This window comes from Diplotaxodon limnothrissa, linkage group LG17 (genome assembly GCF_057381915.1).
Source record: "Diplotaxodon limnothrissa isolate DT_005_m linkage group LG17, D_limnothrissa_male_GT1.1, whole genome shotgun sequence".
NCBI classification, from domain to species: domain Eukaryota; kingdom Metazoa; phylum Chordata; class Actinopteri; order Cichliformes; family Cichlidae; genus Diplotaxodon; species Diplotaxodon limnothrissa.
In genome coordinates, this window is record NC_140612.1 from 40160923 (window position 1) to 40182084 (window position 21162).

The 21162-nt window shown below is 41.2% G+C and overlaps 1 protein-coding gene across 1 annotated transcript in view; it reads left to right on the forward strand.

Annotated features, from left to right (window-relative positions):
- Nucleotides 1–20198: 20198 nt before the first annotated feature.
- The window catches only part of hmcn1 (hemicentin 1), a 92523-nt gene continuing 91559 nt past the window's right edge, over nucleotides 20199–21162 (forward strand). The window contains exon 1 of the mRNA XM_085376516.1: nucleotides 20199–20731. Within this exon, the coding sequence (XP_085232642.1) occupies nucleotides 20437–20731 (295 nt within the window). The 5' untranslated portion in view covers nucleotides 20199–20436. The remainder of the gene's footprint in view (nucleotides 20732–21162) is intronic.

Consider the following 21162-nt stretch of genomic DNA (forward strand, 5'->3'; position numbering starts at 1 on the left):
TGCCAGAATGGCCGAGCAGCGCTAAAATGAGAACGCGCGCTCACGAGAACCGCCACTCCGCCCCCCGCGTCACCGAGAGTGGGCGGTCCTTAACGCCCACTGTGAAAATGATGAAATCCAGGTTGTAGCGAAGCGCGGTGGATTATTAGAAACACACTGAGAAAGACGGTTTTATTTATTTTTATTTTATTTATTCGTTATTAATTTATTCATGAAACATTTTAATATTTCTTTAATAACTAGTCCTAAAAACTCTTTTAAAAAGGCTCATTCCTCGATTATAATTAACTGTTGCGTTTAAGGTATTTCTAAGCAACTTTTCAGAGTGTGGTTGCTATGGAGATGATGACCTTTGTTAATAAAATTTCCTCAAAATTGAATCACCTTACAGTATATACCACTCCTCGTATGATCATCATGGAAATGTGTTCATTTTATTAATTCGCCTGTGGTTTTTCCTACGTTTATCTAAACCTCTTTCATCCATTCATATCAGCAAAATAGAGAAAGTAGTAAAATATCTACAGTGAAACGAGATTAAATTGGCCTTATAGTGTCCTGTTTGAATAGGATAGTCTTTTATCTTCTCTGTCTTTTGAATGCACCTGCCAAAATTTACTTGCTATTACTAATATACTGATCCTATGAGTCATGACAGCAAGCTCTAACAATTACCACAAGTGATGTCCATTAAAAAGGAACATCCAAACTAAACCGTGGCTGCTACTGCAAGGACGTCATTGTAGAAGAGCCCATTCACCTGCTGTGACTGAATGGAGCTTAGTACAAACTCAGTGCGTCAGTAATTAGATTAGAGGATAGGAATCACTTCCATAGCCACGTGTCAGTCAGTCAGTCAGTATCTGCACTGTGAGCATGTCTATTTGTCTGCAGCACAAGAGCATATGTTGGTAACCGCAGCGATAAGAGCCGCAGTCAGAGTTTAGCCATCACATATAAGGTATCAACACAGCATAGTCTATTCATAACAGCTCTTGTGCTGGTATTATTACCACAACACGCGGTACTTCCATCCATGTAGGTTAACATTCCTGACAAGGTGAGATAAGTTATTGCTGGCTAATGTTCAAGAAAATAAATGAGTGAATGACAAAGATGGAGCCTGTTTAATATTTGACCTCTGAATGTTTTTGCAGTGATGTGTCTCTGGACTGCAGAGGAAGCTTCTCCACAGACAGCTAAGGAAACCAAGCAATTCCAAAAGCAAAGCACCAAGGACCTAACAGAACAACCTGACCTTCATGCATCAGTGATACATTTCTCCCTGTCACTGTTAAAACACTTGTATGAACATTTAAACATGACGATCAAAGTTAAAGTAGCATAAATGTTTGAACTCCACCCTAACAAAGAGAGACAGTCAACCATTCACACCTATGGCCAGTTTTCAGTTTCTCCCACTGAGAACTCTACATCCAGACAAACACAATCAACTTTTTGGGATTTCCTTGCCTGGATGATTGAGCATGCATTAAGACACATGATGTGCTCACTATAAGCTTTCTGTTTGCAAAATCACTTTCATGCCCGTGTGGAATAGGGAATGAAGAGCTCTTGGCAGGCAACACAGTGCCTGGAGCTTCAGACACACACACAACGATTATAGCTGGAAAGCAGCCACACAATCCAAACAATCAGTTAGTTTCTTAAGGAGGTGTTTTTAGCAGTCGGCTTGAAAGAAGAGAACTGAGTAGCCAGAGGGATACATTTCCAAAACATCCCCGATATTAAGAAAAACAGCCCAAAACTTTGTATTTCAAATATTCTGTTTTAGCTTAGTTGTGTACAAAAGCTGTAGTCATTTCTGAAGTGTTAGTTTGCAGTGTGACTTATATTTTAAGTGTCCACAGGACTTTATTATTATAATGCCTTTTATTGGAATGAGCAGAATCAAATCAACGTTAAATTATAAATGATAAAAGCTACAACATCAACCCAAACAAAGCATGAAATGTTAACCAGATGGAAAGCTTAAAATCCCAGTTGTTAGTAGTGCAGCCTCAGGGGCAGACAAGAAATACAGATAAAAGAACATCTTATGAGCACTGCAGAGCGTCCTGTGAAAAACTAAGGGCACCCTTACAGCTTCCAATTAAGAATAAAGGTTTTAGGTTGCAGCCGGATGCTGCTAATTAAACCATTGATTAACCGATCCTCAGCACGAGTGACATCTCTATAAAAGCAGACGTTCTGGCAGCTTGCTGGTCTGGAGCATTCAAGTGTATATTAGCACAGCTGTTCAGAAATAGCAAAAACAGCTAAGAGCTACATCTCTTGGCTGCAGGCCTCAGTTAGCATGTTAAAAGTTCAAGTTCAGGACATCAAAATTAGATAAACCTGAACAAGTATGAGGTGTTTGGTTTTTTTTTAGAGAGAAGAGGTTGAAAAGGGAAGATGGAGGAGTGATGATCTGAGTTTGCTTTGCAGTCACAGGACTGGAGCACCTTGCAGTCACTGACCATGAACTCCTCTGTTTACCAAAGTATGTTAGAGTCTCATGTGAAGCCATCTGTCTGACAGCTAAAGCTTGGCCTGAATTGGATCATGCACCGGGACAATGATCTCAAGCACAGCAGCAAATCTAATGATGTGGGAGGGGGGGAACCAAGATGTCAAAGTGCAGATTTCAACTTCATTGAAATGCTGCGGCGAGACCTAGAGAGCTGTACATAAGAGAGGAACGTTGTAAAGTAAAGCGGGCCAAGAGTCCTCCGCAATAATGTGACAGACCGATAAGGCCACATAGAAAATGATTACTTCAAGTTATTGCTGCAAAATGTGGTCGCGAACAGTTATTGAATCACGGGCTGCACGTAGTTTTTCACAGGACAGCAAGGAGTCCTGCAAAAGCCTTTTTACATGACAGTAATTACACCAGCTGCAAATGTGTTCGTTTAAAAAATGATGGTATCCTATATATTCCACTTTCATGAAAGGTCCTTCTGTGGTTGCTTTACTGTAGCAAGCAAGCGTACAAGTGAAACAATGATGACATTATGTAATCCAAATGTATTTATGTGGTTATCTGTCATTGTTCACTGTAAAGCAGATAAAGCTGCATCTCTGTGCTGTATAATTCCTCTCAGCTAATCTCCATATGTCACTGCGCTTCTCTTTTGCACAGTACTTGTTACTAATAGTATTTCTTATTTTGTGTTACTTTGTCTTGTGTATATGGCATTTATAAAAAAAAGATTTTACTTTGTCGTGAAGATGGGTTTTATCTCTGACGTTTGACATTAATTATTGAACCAAGTCCAAAATAATAATTTTAAGTATTTATTGCCTGTTTTACAATGCCAGCACAACGGACGCAGCCCTTACTTCACTGAGTCATCTTGGCACCCGTTCTTTCTACAGAGATTTGTTCACTGGAGCTGCATAAATGTGTTCTGACAAGGACACTATGAATATTTTAGGTATCTGAGCCCGGCTGTAACACGTGTCTGATCCTTGCGTGTATGAAGTTGAATACAAGCAGGAGGATGAAGTCCTGTCAGGAGTTTAGAGAGGCTCTGCAGTGTTTGGAAACTTCCCCACATGAAAACTTCTTTTGAAAGCAAACCGCTTCGTGCCTGCTGTGGTCTTACCAACCATTTGCAGCTGTCTTATTTTGCAAAATATGATGCGGACTCATTTATTATGGCGAGCTCTCTATTTTTCTTAGGATACCGACTATATCATTCCCCCGGATTTAATGTGCTTCAGTTCTCCTGTCATTGTGGTAAATTGTAGTTGGAGCATCAAACGTGAGTGTGCCTTTCAGAGTCACTAAACTGTGCAAAATGTAGAGTTTTGTTTCTAACGACATCTTAACCCTTCACCCTCTGGGCACGGGAAAAGGAGAACAGTGCCACGTGAGCTGGAGTCACGCAGTCCTCTGATAAGGTAGATAAACTGCAAAACTCTACAGCGTACATTTGATGACGGGCTGAAGATACTGGCAAAAAAACCCTGGGTTTTCAGTGGGTCAAAGGTTAGATTTGGTTGTGTGCATTCTGTGTCCTTCTGTGTTGAGAATCACCTGTATTCACTTCCTAAAACTCCGCCCTGTAATCTTGTGTTAACGCAGATATTTTGGTTTTCTTTTTTTAAAGCAGTGTTGTTCTCTCAAAGGAGACACTCAGTGTAATGAAATTAAATCCAGTGCATTATTTCCGTGCAGGTTTTCCAATGCTTGCTGGATATGTTGCGCTTTCTCCAAATGAAAGAACAAACCCCTCAGTTTGTGATGCCGACGTTGCAGGTAGGTTTTGCTTTGCTGCAGCTGAGGATGGTTTGCATCAGGAAAATGTGAAGGAGGCCGTTTTATAACTTGTCCTGCTGATAAAAACCTCCCCGATGGCCATTCAAGCTACACCAAGGTAAATAAGTAAAAGTAATTTAATGAGAGAAAAGTCTTGTTTTTTTCACTACTGTGCAAATTTTAAAGGCGAATTAACAAAAGACTTTCTGGGCAAGAAGCTACCAGAACTATTTCTGTAATTTTACACATTTATTTGTTAAAATGTAAGAATTTAACCTCTATGTTACAATTTAAGCTCATTTCTACAGCAGCATTTCTTTGCCACCTAGAAAAAAAGTAGATGTACTATTGTAATTACAGTTTTTCTTACATTAACTGTGCAGTTAAACATCTTTACACCGACAGATAGGAGTGTTTCCTTGGTCTGGGTCTTAGACACTTATGTATGACTGTGGTATGTTAGCTATATTACAGCGGTCATGAACCTTCAACCTGAGCGGCATCGTCTCCTGCCCTTTGACCTCTATGTTGAAACAGTGGCAAGTGAATCAGTGAGTGTCTCTTCTGCCTCTCATGAAACTACTTCTTCATAATTAACAGAAGCTCATAGTCACCATCCAGCTCTTACTTATTAAACGGATTGTTGACTATGACACACAAAGTATTGTTGTAGTAAACGACTTCTTTTATTTTTAACCACTGAACTGAGCCGCTGTTTAAAGGGGGAGGAGTCTCAGGCTTTTTGACCCATGGATATATACAAAACCACTCACATGCTTCAGTGTAGTAACATGACTCTCACTTTTCCACTTCCAACATTTCCCACACAAGGAAGTGAGTCAGTCTTGTGAAATTAGAACCACATACAAAAACAAACATCCACAAGGAGGATTTTGTGGGAGAAATCACTCTTATTTCTCTCTGGAGTCACACAAAACATACCTGTCTATCAGAGAGCAACTTGGCATCTTGCTCAAGGATAGTTGGAATGGAGACTGGAGCAGCTGGGGATTGAACCAGCAACCGTCCAATCAAAAGATATCCTACAGCCAATAGAGATGGGCAAGGCAAAGTGGAAAAATGCATGAAAAGGTGCTTCTGCTCACCTTTTTTGTGTGCTTTGTTTTTAAGCCAAGAGGTCATGAAACCAACTACTCAAAACCATCAGTCAGTGGATCCCTTCAAATAGTCGGTGACTTGGGAGAAAATCACATCAAGCTCTGAGGTTCGATCGGTGCAGCTGTGGCAGAAGCAATTTGAATGTTACATAAATGACTGAGTCAACATTTGGATGCTTGTAAGGCTCCTGTGAGCTTATATGGCAGCAGTTTAAAACCATGCAAATCTGTAGACTCACATGTGACAGTTTGTTTTAGATCATTCCAAACACTGCCTGCTCTTTTCCCCTCTGTTCCTCCCTTTTTAAAAATAATAATAAAAAAACCCTCCCCTCTCTCTGTGAACAAAGCTCATGCCCAGAGCACAGACACTTAGATCTTCATTTCTTTGAAACACATAAATAACCTCAGTCATCCTTTCTACTCTGTATTCCTCTAGCCAGTATTTTTAATCGGGTGCCGTCTCTCATGTCTATTCCTCATGACTGTTAAAATGGGATTATCTCAGCTGAACTCATAAAACATCGCTATTTTATTAAAATAAATAAAAAAACAGAGCTCGGAGCAAGTATGCTATGATTCAGGGAATTTTACAACAAACATCAGTACTGGAGCCACATGAAAACCTGTAGTCAATACTGGAGGAGCCAAAAAAAGAGAAGAAAATCTGGCTTTAATGTCTATTTATTATGAAATTCACGAAACAAGGCTGCAGTTCTTCCTACATGCACAGTAGTTTCATCCGGGTTTTGTTGTTATTTAAGGACACACAGCAGAGTGAGGTGAGCACACAAATATATAAACATGACAGCTCCATTATGCATTAGAAAATACAGCAGGGAATTTTCCGCTGCTTAAGGCAGTAGGTCAACCCCCCCACCACCATCAATCTGGGGGCTTAAAGCAGAGCTGCTGATGCTGCAATAAGACGTCTCTGTGTTAGACCTATTGGGCCAATTAGCCCTAAAGCAGGCGGACATAAAACGCGACCTACAAATGTCATCGGTCAAACTTCAATGAGTGGCGAAAGGCGCCGTGGCACATCCGAGTACACACATAGACACGCACAGTGGCCGCAGGCTATCAGTGATAATCTTTGTAATCAATCAACTATTAACCAGTCTGCTTCCAGTCATGAGATCTTACATCATTTTGACCCCAGTAATATATCCAGTTATAACCGGAGTTTATTTGGCAGCTCAAACTTCCCGTCTCGCAGTACCTGCAGTACTTTATTATTTGCTGAAAGGCACTCATGAGTCCACAAAGCATCCAGCGCACCCGGTGCAATAAAAGCTCAAGCCTTGTTTGCACGGTTACATTTTACAACCTAATTGCATTCATAAAGTGGTTTTAAGTGCTGTTGCACTTCAGATTGAACCATGTATCTGCGAGCCGAGCAGCTTAAAGAACCAATAAATAAATGGATTAGATTCTGCGCCGATTAACGTCGGACAAAGAGTTCAAACACGAGTTCAAAACCAACTAAAGTGAGACAGCAAATCTAGGTTAGATTATGTCTCGGAATGTGAAAGTCTTCATCTCGGTGTTTTGTGCAGATGTTTCAGGAAAATGTTGAGTTTCACGTTAACTGACAGGATGAATGAGACTCAGATGTCAAATGGATTTTTGCAGTAAGTGCTTGTAATCTACTTCTTTCACGGTCTTATCTGTTAATATAAATGGGGGATTAACTGAGCAAGTATCATATTGAATTACATATCCAGCTGAGGAGAGCTGTAACAAGAGAGGCCATGGCACATACAGAGCGCGGGCTCGAATGGGTAAAGTAATGGAGCGAGACTGCGGTGCTAATGCATGGCTGTGTGCTCCTCCTTCTCTTTCTGGCATCCACTAATGTGTACGTTAAAGTAGAGACACAGTCTGCATTTAGAGCTTTATCATCTCGAGCTTTCAGCATTTTCTTGGAAGCCAGTTCCTGACTATTTATAGGTAAAAAGTACCGTTGATCTTTCATGTAATTCATCCGGCCCACACACAACAAGAGGCGCCGGTGGCGGTGGTGTGTTTGCGTTTGTCTTACGCATGGAAAGAATGTTCTCATGTAGTGGGAAATTTACTTGTCACCTTCCTTGTTGTTATGTTTTATCATTGCTGCACGTGATTTGTTTTGTTATGGCGCCAGCAGCAGATGCAAGCAGGCGCGTTCTGCCAGGGCAGACCATAATATTTACGTCGGGAACTGACTCATCACAGTTGCTGTGGATAGCATTAAATGTGAAAATAAATAATAATACAAATATTGTAATCAAGGATCAAGTGTAAGGGATATCTTTATTATTGCCCAGGCGCGATGCATTATACAGTCTGCAGAGATGAACCAACCAATGAGTAATAAATACACAATAAATGGAAAATACAACAGCAACAAAAAGCAACACTGAAAACATGGTGAGAATAATCACAGCATTTTGGCTTAAATAACTACTAAAAAATATTATTATAATGTAAAAGTTTTAACTGTAACACTTTCTAAACAAAAGCTGCCGCTTCCAGTTTAACCTCTGTCAAAACATTTCAACATTACATTTCCTAACATCAGCTCTGACCCTTTGTGCGGGTGTGTTAGTAATGTAGCTCTTTCAGTGCCACACTATGACCCAGCTCTTTGTTTATTGTTGCCAATGTCACATATTCGCACATATTAGAAGTGAAGAACAGCGTTTGTATTTTGTCCACGACTTTGTGTTTTGCCCAAAACTCCAGTCACCCACTTCCTAGAATCCTTCCTAAAGGTGTGACCTTGCTCTTTTCATGCTAAATAAATTACACTGTAAATAAAAACACTTTAAGGTTGAGGACGAGTTTTTCGCCTGAGGTCGTTGCCTTCTTTAGTTCAATAATAGGGGGTTTTACTAAATAGCATTAGCTTTTCCTTTGTGACCACTTTAGTTAGTATCGAAGAAATAAAGTCACCACTTGCATTCACTGAACTAAAACTGAAGTTTTCCTTCTGACTACACTAGCTCTCCTCCTGTACAGGGTGGGCTGTTTTAATAATATTTAACCCAATAAACTAGGTATTTATGCAAATTACATGACACAAACATAAAGAGATAGGGATTTCACATTGAGACAGGTAAGCTCCTGCCTTGTGCCCTCACCCAGCATGTGGATACACAATCTGCACTGCACACATTCAAATGTTAAGACAGCGGCTCACCTTTAAAGCTGGAATGGAAACAGCTATGACATACAGATACTATACAATAAAGATAATATACATTTAAGTAGATAAGTGTTAGCTTAATTATTTATTTATTTATTCATAAGCAAATAAATAATTAACATCTCGAAATATCTTTCACTGTAAAAATATTGCCTGCAGGAAATGCTCCACTGCGAGGAGAAGATAAAGATCTAGACTGTTAGAAACGTTTGTTTGGTCAAAGCTGCAAAATGTACTGCAAACCTGGTTAGCAGTTACTATAGCAGCCAACTCAAGCAACTGCTGTTGACAGATAAGGTAGTAATAATAGCTCAGTTTGATGTACACACAGAAGTAACGATGCAGTTAGTGTGTGTTTTGCACAGACTGTACATAAAAGACAGATGTTTTTCTGGGTCTGAATAGTTAAGCCGATACAAAAAGGCCTTAAAATTGCATTATTTTCATTGGCCAGCACTGCAGCAGGCAGCTCCCTTGGCAGGTTTGCTTATCGTAGAGCCTCCTAATGCCGTCTGCAAAATTAGTTGTGCTTTCCAAAAAAAAAAAAAAAAAAACAGGGTCCTGAGTCCAGGTACCATCATATTTTAATTAAGTCCAGTCACACAGAGACTCCTTGGTCTTCACTGTTTACTGGGGAAAATATTCCTTCATGCCAAACCGAGGAAATAAAAATTTGAATCGCAGCTGTTTGTTAGTTGTTAGAGGTTACAAAGATTATGAGTTGCCAGGATTTTAGCAACCAGTATCCAGGCCTGTGTGGCTGGCGCCTTAATCCATCCATTTCCTTAACCACTTATCCAATATAGGGTTGTGAGGGGGCTCGAGTCTTTCATACCTCATTTGAGAAAACTTCAACTTCAATCGAATGAATGATTCGGTGGATTTTTCCTGTGTCCATGCTGCACCTCTCAGCTGACTTTCATGAAGATTGTCATGGTTTTGCATAATCCTGCAGTCAGATAAACTGTGAAAACATCATGTCCTTGGGGAAGGCAAATATGTCCTGACCCATAATGGTGTTATAATGAGGAGACATACCCAAAATGTAAATGGGCATAATACACCTTCAGTGTTTCTCGTGTCACATGTCTTACAACCTCGGACACGTGCGACACGCTCAGACATTTCTGTAGTGCCTGCTTGTCTTTCACTGATTACCAAGGTCACCGAGGTGGCTTTGTTGTCAGCGCTTTGCAGGCTATTACATATCTTAAATAAATGTCTTCATTTAGAAAGCAACAAGAAAAGGTCACCTGCTTCACACCACGCGTACAGCAAACACACACACACACTTTCTCTCATACAGGAAAACCTGCAGTGACCTTGTGACCACCTCTGCCCACAGATAAATCTGCCTCAGAAGCCTTCACTTGGTGTGTTTGTGTTTCCATGGTGAATTATATTAGTAATCTGAAGCCTGTCCACGTGAGTTTTGTTGGTGCCACAGAGGAAGGCAGGGCTGGAACATAAATTTGTTTTTAAAACAGCATGTAGTGGTGAAGTTGTGTCCTGAGTTTGTGTGTGTGATTATGAGTTGTGTATTTTTTGCCTAGAAATGATCCAGTTCCTCTGTAGTTGAACATGCATTAAAGACAGCCTAAAGGCTGGATGTGAAGCAATTATGGGACCAAGATCCCAGTGCATGTGTGTTATAATAGGTGAGGCATTGAAAAATAACAATACTGATGCAAATACCAGCAAAATGGGAGACGCGATGAACTGTCACCATCATTTTGTTTAGCACAGAGGATCCTTCTGTTCAGAGGAAGTAGGAAACTATGTAGTGAAAACTCACATGACTGGATCATTAAAATCTGGATTTTTCTCAAAGCCTCTAAAAGATGTGCAGTTGCTGCACGTCAGTCCGTGTTTTGTGTTTTTCTGCGTTTCAAACACGCAGTCTGAGCATTTTGTCCCGTGTTCTTATAAGGCAAACATCCACAATTCCGCTTCCTCAAGGCTATGGGAAGTGAGACTTTCTGCTTCTTGACTGACGCATCCCTGCGCGAAGACAAAACGTCCCTCTTCGCACAAAACACTGCACGCCTGACACAAATATTGACGCCTTCTGTCAAGCATACGTGGGCCGTGAAAGACTTTATTGTCAGAAAGTCGTTTTGCGGTTATAGCAGACATTCTTTCGAGAAAATAAGTTCGGGGAAATGTTTTGAGAAAATGCTCGTCTGAGAAAAGATGAGGCCTTCTTTCTCACAATATTCCTGCTTGTGTCTTTTCTATGACCGGCGCACAGGTTCACGCGTGAAGAAGGGAGGAAAGACCAACTGGTGATCAAGAGAATGATGGACGTTGTGTCTTCATTGCATAAGACATTCATTTCTTCACCCACATCCTCCTCCCCGCGTCTCTAACGCAGTGCTTACACTTAATCCTCTTTTTGATGACACGTTTTGTTACTGTTGTCCCACCGCGTCTTCACTTCCACAAAAAAGGTTGTAAACAGCAAAAAAAAAAGGACAGAAACGGATTAGCGCAGACGATGACCGTCGACTGGTCCGTTTATCAGAGAAGTAGAGAGGAATTGGCAATTACTCAGATCCCACAAGTCATATGACTGACCCAAATCTACACTGCAAAGGCCTAAATGTTACATTAGCTTTTAACATCCACAGTTTCATATCCTCCTAACAGCTCCAGTACTGCTGTGCAAAGATTTTGCGTACAATAAGAATCTGTAAAATCTCCCGTCATGTTAGTCATGTGGTAAAACACCTTGCAACAGTTTCCAAACAGCACGACACGAGTTCCAACAAACGTGGTTGAGGTTCACAGAAAAAAAGAAAAAGTTTTGTTTAATGTGACTCATGATGTCAAGCTTGTGCAAAAAGCTGCAAAACTACTGAGATTTATAGCTGTACCACTGCGCTTTTTTTCCATATTATTGGAGGGCTTCTTTTAATGTCGCAACTTGTTTGGCCTGTTTCCGGTCCTTTCTGGGGTCTTCAATTGGCACGATCTTGTGTCCATGACAACACAGCGAGAGCCGCAGTGAATTGGGACAAACGCGCACATCTTCCAGTGTAAATAAGAAGTCACCTGACCTTACTAAGTTACAGCTTGTTCCGGCTCGCGCGCTCCTTCCTCACGCTTCTCTCGCCCTTGTCTGTTTTTTTCCTCCTTTCTTTTTGTTGTTGTTGTACTCTCTCTTTCACTTTCCGGCACGCCCATTTATTCACATGCACGCACACACGTACGCACGCTGTTCTCGAAGCGTCGCTGAGTTCCTGGCCTGTGAAAAACAAAGCCGAGCATTTAATTATGCAACCAGCTTTTAATGTGGGGTTTTTGTAAGGGAAGAATGCGCAGATCAAATAGTGCCAGAGCCCAGATTCTTGAACAGGGAACAAATGGGATCCAGTTAGATCTGACAGAGGGAGAAACTTCTTCTTTGCTTGTTTGTCTGTTCCAGCACTGCCTGACTTCCCGGATGAAACAATGCAGTGCAGCCTGTCTTAAAAACAACTATCAGTGTCTTTTGTACTCATGCGTAAAGTCTGCCGTACCTTTAAACGTAACGTTTCAGCTAAATTCCTTTATTGCGTCTCATCTCTCCTCATGATTTGAACTGACTATAATTTAAAAAAAAAATAGCTAACTAGGAAAGAGGAGGATATATTCTTATCACTGCACACTGTAGCCTGCGGTTAGAACGAGGGAATGAGGACAATTGTTTGTGCTCCCAAATGCTTATACTCGCATGGTTACCCATCTCTATACTGCACACAATGTATGTTTATGAAAGGGATGAACCCAGAGTGGGAAAAAGAGATAAAAGAGAGAATAGGGACGGATTACAAAGGGTATGTTGTTGTGTGTGCGCGCAAAACCAGTGAGCCTCATTGGCCAAATGAGTTGTGTTCACTACAAAGGGGGGACTTTAGTGAGATGAGAGGGAGTAAGCCCGGGGATTAGGTCTGTCGGGCGACAGAGCACCAGGCCTCAGGGCGGACTTTCTGGTTGGCTTACTGGAATGATGGAGCGCATGTGTCATGCGGAACATGTTTGTGTGCTAAAGTCACACTTGTCCCGGCAGCCTGCATTGAGACACAAGCATGCGCAGAGACAGTGGCTCAGCTGGTTTGTGCGCGCTGAATTTTTCCAAAGTATTATCTAAACTAACGTTTACTCGCTTTGACTGATGCAATCATAGTCATCCATTCTAGCACCTTCTAGCAGTGCAGGCAGGTATTAGTTATCAGAGAGAAACTGTACCGTGCCTTGGCACTGTGCTTTTTTACTTCCTGTCGTTACCTCAGTGCTCAGCAGAAGTTTGAAAGTTACTAACAAGGACTCCATGTGTTACTGTTAACATCATGACTGTATCTTGCTTTTATACACTCTGTTTCATCCAATATATAATCAACAAGCTCACATTTGTTCAGTTTGTTCAGTGATCTTAGTTTAAGTAGTAGTTAAAATATTTATTACAGTTTTAAATTTATTAAAGTAAAAAGACGACAAACTCTAATTTTGCAGGACTGCTCGTGGTAAAAAGAGGAGTTGTTTACTGTTCGTAATAGAAGAACATTGTGTCTTGTAATGCCCCAAAGGCCTGCTCTCAGCCAGGAAAACGTGACATTGGTATTGTGTGCACTCTCCACTTACCTGCATGTATGCAGATTTACAAACCAGTCATACCTCATTGTTTGTCATAAGAAATCTCTTCCCAGCATCATTCTGAAAACAGAAAGCAAGATTTTAAAAAAGATTTTGTAGATAATCGTGGGAAACAACAACACAGCACAGTACAAAAACGCTGCAGCTACAAGGTGACTGCACTTTTCTCACTTCCTTTCCGATCGTGGCTCAAGAGTTGGGAGTTCGCCTTGTAATCGGAAGGTTGCCGGTTCGAGCCCCGGCTTGGACAGTCTCGGTCGTTGTGTCCTTGGGCGAGACACTTCACCCGTTGCCTACTGGTGGTGGTCAGAGGGCCCGGTGGCGCCAGTGTCCGGCAGCCTCGCCTCTGTCAGTGCGCCCCAGGGTGGCTACAATGTAGCTGCCATCCCCAGTGTGTGGATGGGTGGATGACTGGATGTGAAAAGCGCTTTGGGGTCCTTAGGGACTGGTAAAGCGCTATACAAATACAGGCCATTTCCCAGGTCTCACTGCTATATCATTTGGAAAGTGCCGGTAGAGTAATTGAAAGCGGTAGTATAAAGTCAGTGCGTGTGTTAGCTTTAGATTTCTTGTGAAACTATAAAGGAAGTTGCACAACTTTAACTCGGAGTCCATTGAACTGTTTGGCTTTGGCACGTTTGGTAAATCTCTGTCTCGGGCGTCTGTACTCCTGCCAAACCTCCAACGCTTGACAGAACCTGAAACAAACAAACTGGTTGCCATAATGAGTCCTGTTAAATTTTAAACAGTGATAAAAGAAAGTGACGTATTGTTTTTCCACCAACGGCTGACAAAGGAGGGAATGCTTCAGTTTTCAGAAGATGTTTAATCATAAGATGAGAGGGTATCAATAAAAGAAACGTATTTGCTGTAATGTACCGCTGGCTTTTTTCTTCTTCTTTTTTTAAATGTTCTACACTTGTGCGCTGAACCCTGTTCAACACAATAAAATAAGCTTTTGCTATCAAGGTGATGTTTAACTCAAAAACCGGTGTGAGTCACACCAAAGACGGGACGTGACTGTGAGGCAGGACGTGTAACTGGTCCAATGACAACATGGGCTCCATGCCTGCTGGTTTACAAAGTAAATCATTAATTCTTTGTATTTAGATCAGAGCTGTGGTGGCTGTATGCTCGGGACAGTTGTTGTACAAACTGACCTACTTCCACTGTTGTGTTTATTAAGTAAATCTGTGCAGCTGTGTCACCGTTAAAACAACAATCACAGAAACAGTTCAGTTCAATTCAGTTTTCTTTGTAAAGCCCATCATCACATATAGAGCTTCAAAAAGCTTCACGGGCATAAAAACATAAGAAACAAGGTCACCTAAATATTAAGCAGACATTTAAATAACAAACCAACCTCGCGGAAATAGAAACACACAGGAACATACAAATAATACATTAGTAAACACTGATGAAGAAGATCTGCTATGGTTTCTATCTACCTGATTGCTAAATGTCGTTGAGCTCAGTAGGTGCGGCTGTATGGTCGTTTTATTGTTGAGTGGAAGCAAATATCAGCTTAAAAATGCGTCCTTTTAACAGCTTCTTGAAATTCTCAGTAAGGTTTGCTTTGCTGATTTTTTTAAGGGAGGCTCTCTGTGGAGCATTCAGTATCTAACATGTTAGCATAACCCTGCAGCAGAATTCTAGAGAAGCTGCACAGTAATGAGGATTTTTGGGGGAAGTCCAGCAAAAAAAGGGCACTGCAGTAATCCAGTCTACTGGGAACGAATGCATAATGCATACATGAATGACTTGATGCGTGTTTAATCATCCAGGTAAGGAAATGCCAGGAAGTTCATTCTGTTCATCCTAAACATTTTTGAAGAAGTCACCTGGATTAGTGACGCAATGTTTAATGAACAGACTCAACTTCCTGGAAATGCACGATGGAAGTTTTCAGAGTCACGACGGTTCGGGACGTGTCGTGTCTTGGCATTTCCAGAGATGGAGCAGGACTTTCTTTCTGATAAATTCTTACTCTGTCAGCTAGTGTCCCCACCTTATGGACGAACAGATCTCGTTTGATTTTAAGGTCCAATAAAATAATTTCAATTTTGTCTTAAGTTTTAAAAGGTTTGCAGCCACGTCATCCGGCTCTATAGAAACACATAGCTGTGTAGCATCTGTGTAACTATGGAAACAAATGTCATGCTGTCTGATAAGGTTGCCAAGTGGCAGCATGCATAAGGAGAAAATTGAGGGACCCAGACGGCTTCCCAGTGGAACCCCACAAGAAAAACAATGAGTGGGTGATACCTGATCTCCACAGGTGATGAGGAATTTCCTGTGTATACGTAGGTGAAGTTAAATGAGGACAGCAACCTTATTACAGAGATAAGTTAGTCTGAGGTCATTTCGTATATTGGTGAGGTCCGTCTGTGTGCTGTGATTTGCTCCATGGCCAGTACAGAACCTAATTTAACCTTTAAGCACTGATTTGCATTAATACAGTTTTTGTTCTTATACTTTACTTAAAAGGTTTTATGTTTATCTGTAATATTAAGATTCATTCTTTTCTAACTGACTGCCACATCCTTTTTAAACATTTGCCCTTTTGCAGTGTCAAGGTCAGAAAGGTTCATGTAAACTTCTGCTCCCTGGACTGTATTGTGGAAACAAGTGCATCGACTTCTACAGAACTTAAACAACGTTCAGCTGTTTGTCATGGCCCTATCAGCTAACCTAATGTGGTGTTTACCTTAAAAGCAAGTCATAGCACATGTCAGTGCTTGCAACACAGCTCTTGTGTGTTAAATAGTAGATACACTTGTTTCCAGGGAATGAAGGAGTGTAAATTCACAGTGTGCCAACACGTTTACTTCTGCAGATTGTTTTGTGATAGGTTGATCATATTGCTAGAAAGCTGTGAAATTGGAATGTGCTAACGATCCCCTTTAAGATGTGATTTATATATACAGAGAAATGTGTTGTATAATCACTGCCTTGCAGACACATTTCTCTGTACCCAGTGCATTTTCAAATAGCTTTAACCTCCCTGTTTGTTTGCCATGCAAAATTCTCACAGGCAGCTGCTCTCCTCCTACATGGTTTTAGCAAATCTTGGTTAGAGAGGTTTGGATTCTTATTTGAATTTTTCCGTGTAACTTTCCACCCACATCCTCCGCTAAAGACCTCGTGAAATTATCCTTGGAAAAGACAGGCGATTAATGTCTCCCATCATTTTAAGAGCTACATTTATTTTTGATATATGCTATAAACGTTCTGTTGTTTGTAATCAGCGACACTGTTTACAGTACTAATCACCCCCTCCCGCCCCTTTTTTGGTTAAATTTACAAAAAAGCAAAAAGAAAGAAAAAAGGCAGGACGTCTGTGGCTGACTAGCTCCACCTAGTGGCCAAACAAGGTAATCATTTACTGTTAGATAAGATAAGATAAGATAGAACTTTATTAATCCCTCGGGTGGGTTCCTCTGGGAAATTCGACTTCCAAAAAAAGCACAGCAACGACCAAAGTTACAGTTACAGAACTGTTTTATATATATATATATATACACACACACACACACACACACACACACACACACACACACACACACATATATAAATACAGAGACAAATATAAAAAAATATACAAAGGGGATAAATAGAATAAATAGGAATAAAAAATAAAAATACAAGTGAATTGCACATTTCAAGTATTGAGTCTATTGCACTGTTGACTATTTACAAAAAGTATTGCACAAGGTATTGTACAGTGAGGTGAAGAGGCACTACAGCTTAGTTGTTCCCCCCTCCTTTGTCCTCCTGTCTCCCCTCCCTCTCCCCTCCAGAGAGGAGTTAAACAGTTTGATGGCGTGTGGGACAAAGGAGTTTTTAAGTCTGTTAGTTCTTGTCTTGGGGAGAAGCAACCTGTCACTGAACAGACTCTTCTGGTTGTTTATGGCCGTGTGCAGAGGATGCCCAGCATTGTTCATAATGTCCAGCAGTTTCTTTAATGTCCTTTTCTCTGCCACTGTCACCAGAGTGTCCAGCTTCATGCCGACCACAGAGCCAGCCCTCCTGATCAGTTTCTCCAGCCTGGATGAGTCCCTCTTTGCTGTGCTGCTCCCCCAGCACACCACAGCATAGAAAAGTACTCCAGCAACCACCGACTGGTAAAACATCCTCAGGAGCTTCCTGCAGATGTTAAAAGACCTCAGCCTCCTGAGGAAGTACAGTCGGCTTTGGGCTTTTTTATACAGGTGCTCTGTGTTGCATGACCAGTCCAGTTTATTGTCCATCCACAGCCCGAGGTACTTGTACTTGTTGACCACCTCCACCTCCTCCCCCTCTATCTGAACTGGCAGTGGACCTTCTCTGGACCTCCCGAAGTCCACAACCAGTTCCTTAGTCTTTGAGGTGTTGAGTTGCAGGTGGTTTGTGTGACTCCATGCGACAAAGTTCCTCACCAGACCATTTTGCCATTGATAAAAAAGTTTCCACTTTTAAAGACATTGTGATCCTTTTACACCTGATATCTCACACAGTTCTGGCCCTTAATGGGCAAAATGGTTTAAAGGTTGTTGGCCTGGGACTGAAGCTAGAAACTAAAATAAAACTTATGAGCATCGCAGTGGTGAAACAGAAATGTAAACCTGTAATGGAGACTCTCAGAGGTCTTTATTTCCAGATAGTAATATCATGAGTGCACCAACTGAAGTTTGATCCACCTGAAAGTCTCAAGAACTTCAACATCAAGAGTAAACAAATGAATTAGTTTCATTTCGATATGAATCAAAACTGTCTAAACATTCATCAAAACACATTTGACATGTTAGAAAGAAAACAGGTGTGATATTTATTGCTTAAGAGATTTATTCGATCACTTGTCATAAAAAACATAAACATTATTGAAATCTGCCAAAACCTTTTAAAACTTAAAATTCATTACATGACTTATCTGACAACTCAGTAATTAATTTTCTGTTTAAGAATGCAAGTAAATAACTGATGTTTGGCATCTTAATCCAATAATAATAATAATAAGTGTTGTAAAGACTCACCTTTCAGCACACTCACCTCACCAGATGCACCTTGTTTCTTTTCCTCACCGTTGATTGGGTGTGGGGCTTGCCCTTGATTGCACTCACCTGTCACCTGTTATATAAGGACCGCACTCACCTACAGCTCTCTTTTTCTTCACTCCCACATGGGGCGGCAGCTGAGATGAGTTTCTGTTTGAGACACCAGAGTTCATGCATTATTTTAACTTACTGACTTACTTAAATCACACTTTGTTTCCTTTCAGAGTTAGCAGTTCATGCGTGTCTTTCCTTTAATGCTGATTATTCAATAAAACGAGAAACCTGCAAGTGATTGATGACTGTTCATTCTCATCCTGACCAGATGAGCCCATGATGGTAACTGTCTCCAGCCTCCTCTGAGCCTTCCTTCATAATAATAATAATAATAATAACTATAACTTGGTGAACACCCGCTGTGAACACTCAAAACTGATTAAAGTTTGCAGTAAGGGTCCTGGCTTGTTTTTTCAGATGTACATGAAGAACTCATCAGAGTGGCTGACATGGAGGTAGTTGAGGACTACACACTGGCTGTAAACTGGACACAGACGCTGTCTTCAAAAAAGGGCAGAGCCAGCTTTTCCTACTGAGGCGGCTCAGGTCTTTCAATGTTTGTAGGAAAATGCTGACCATGCTCTATCACTCTGTGGTAGAGAGTGCTGTGTTCTTTGCAGCTGTGTGCTGGGGCAGTGGGGTGAAGACAGCTGATGCTGAACAAGCTGGCTGGTTCTGTCCCGGGTGTCCGACTGGAGAACCTGGTGGAGGTGTCTGAGAGGAGAATATTAAAATAGCTTCTCAGCATCATAGACCATCCCTCTCATCCCAGGAGCCATCGGAGCACAAAGACTCATCGCCTCTAAATGCAGAACTGACCGCCACAGGAAATCCTTCCTACCAGTGGCTATGAGACTGTACAACTCTTCATCACTCTGTAGGTGACTTTATTATATTAATCCTATAGGATTAATATGAATGCATTTTATTCCCACAGATTGTGCAATATTATTACTCATCTGTATGTTGAATGTTTTTTTCATTCCCCCATTACATGCTGCTACTCTTTTATTCATTGCACTTTTAATTCTTATTCTTATTTTTATTTTCATGTCTATTTTAGCGTAATTTATGACAGTATGTTTGCACTGAAGCACCGCAGCAATTTCCTAATGTTGTAAACCTGCTCAACATTTGGCAATAAAACCCTTTCTGATTCTGATTCTAACATGTCACTTGTCATAATTACTCGCGCTGATAATTATGCTATTTTATTTTTTCTGCACTAACTTTTCCTCTTGCTGCATTGAGCATGTTTATGACAAAAGAATTTCCCTCGGGATAAATAAAGTTCTTCTCATCTTAAATAAGAGCAAATTAAAATTACTTTTGCAGTCATTTTTCTGCCGTTAATGTCACAATAAAAACTTCTGATAAACATTTGATTTTCTTTCCATGCAAAACGATCTTCAGTTTTGATACTGACAATGAGGGTTTTTTTTTAAAATTATTATTATTACTATTTTTTTTTTAAATAAAATGGGCCTTTTATTAAAAACCTTTAATACAACTGGGTTAACACAAAATTTGTGTAAAAGCCAAGTTGCAGTCGCTAGATGGCAGTAGTGCTCAAAATCCCCAATACTGCAGACCTTCATTTATTTCAGCTCGTTTCACTTTAGGTGAGCGTCCCAGGCATGTCCAGTTCATGCCCCGGCGTCAAAGCTTACACCGGTATTTAAAAAGAATCTGTCAAAAATGAATTATAACGACAGCTTTTAAGAAATAATCGTACTGTGGTACTTTTGTGTCGTTGCTGAAGTAAAGGAACTCACCCAAAACATCTTGTCCAATCATAGCGCTGCTATTGTGCATGGGAAGTAGTCTGCGCCTTGGAGACTTTCTGGCCAGCTGAGAGGTGGTCTTTGTATGACAGAGCTGAACAGGGGCTCTGACTCTGCAGATCTGAGGGAACAGGGGCTGCCACAGCTGCTGGGAACAGAAGTTAAGCTTGAGCGTTGAGAGGAAACAACAGACTGCAGGAGAACCAAAAAGTAGGCGCTCGAAAGCTGCACCGGGAGATTCCCGTGTTTCTTTCGCTGATGCTGGGAATTTGATCAACTCTTATAAATTTTCAAAACTTTTTGGTGAGAGCCAGATGTCTCTGCCTCTATCTCGAGACTCACTCTGAGTTTCCCAATGGCGAAAACAAAATATCGTGAAACAATGACAGAGAAGACTCCTGGATCACTGATGTGGCTTCCGCTCGTCCTCTCAGTGGCGCTGGCCGCAGGGCAAGACGCAAACACGGGGGCCGTAAAGGAGGACATCCCGGAGGGCGCATCCACCCTGGCGTTCGTCTTTGATGTGACCGGCTCCATGTACGACGACTTGGTCCAAGTGATAGAGGGCGCATCCAAGATTTTGGAGACATCCCTGAGCAGACCGAAGAGACCTTTGTATAACTTTGCCCTGGTGCCCTTTCACGACCCAGGTAATGTAATAAGAGACGAAGAGATGGTTTGATTAGGTCAATTCTGCTTCTTTTTTCTTGTTTTTCTTCTCTTTAAATGTGATGATTTGGTGCTTACTCTTCGCAGTCTAAACAAAAGCAGACAGAGGTGTGACAAATGTGATAGTTTGCTCACAGGCCGCCCTCTGACTGCCTTAACCTCCTCACACCTCCACGGGAGGCACTTCTGGGGCATTTCATCTCGCACAGATGTTCAGCCTGGCGGTCACTGTATCATTAGCATTCCGCCAGGGTTACTGTGTGGCTTTAGGTTTGCAGTGCAGCTTGATGATTATCATCACTCGTGGGTGCTCTCTCATTCTGAAAAGTAATGCCTAGGCTGTATTTTATTGGGCAGTCAAACAGTATCCCTGGCTAGTATTAGTCTTCAGAGGTGCATGGGGAGGGGGGGG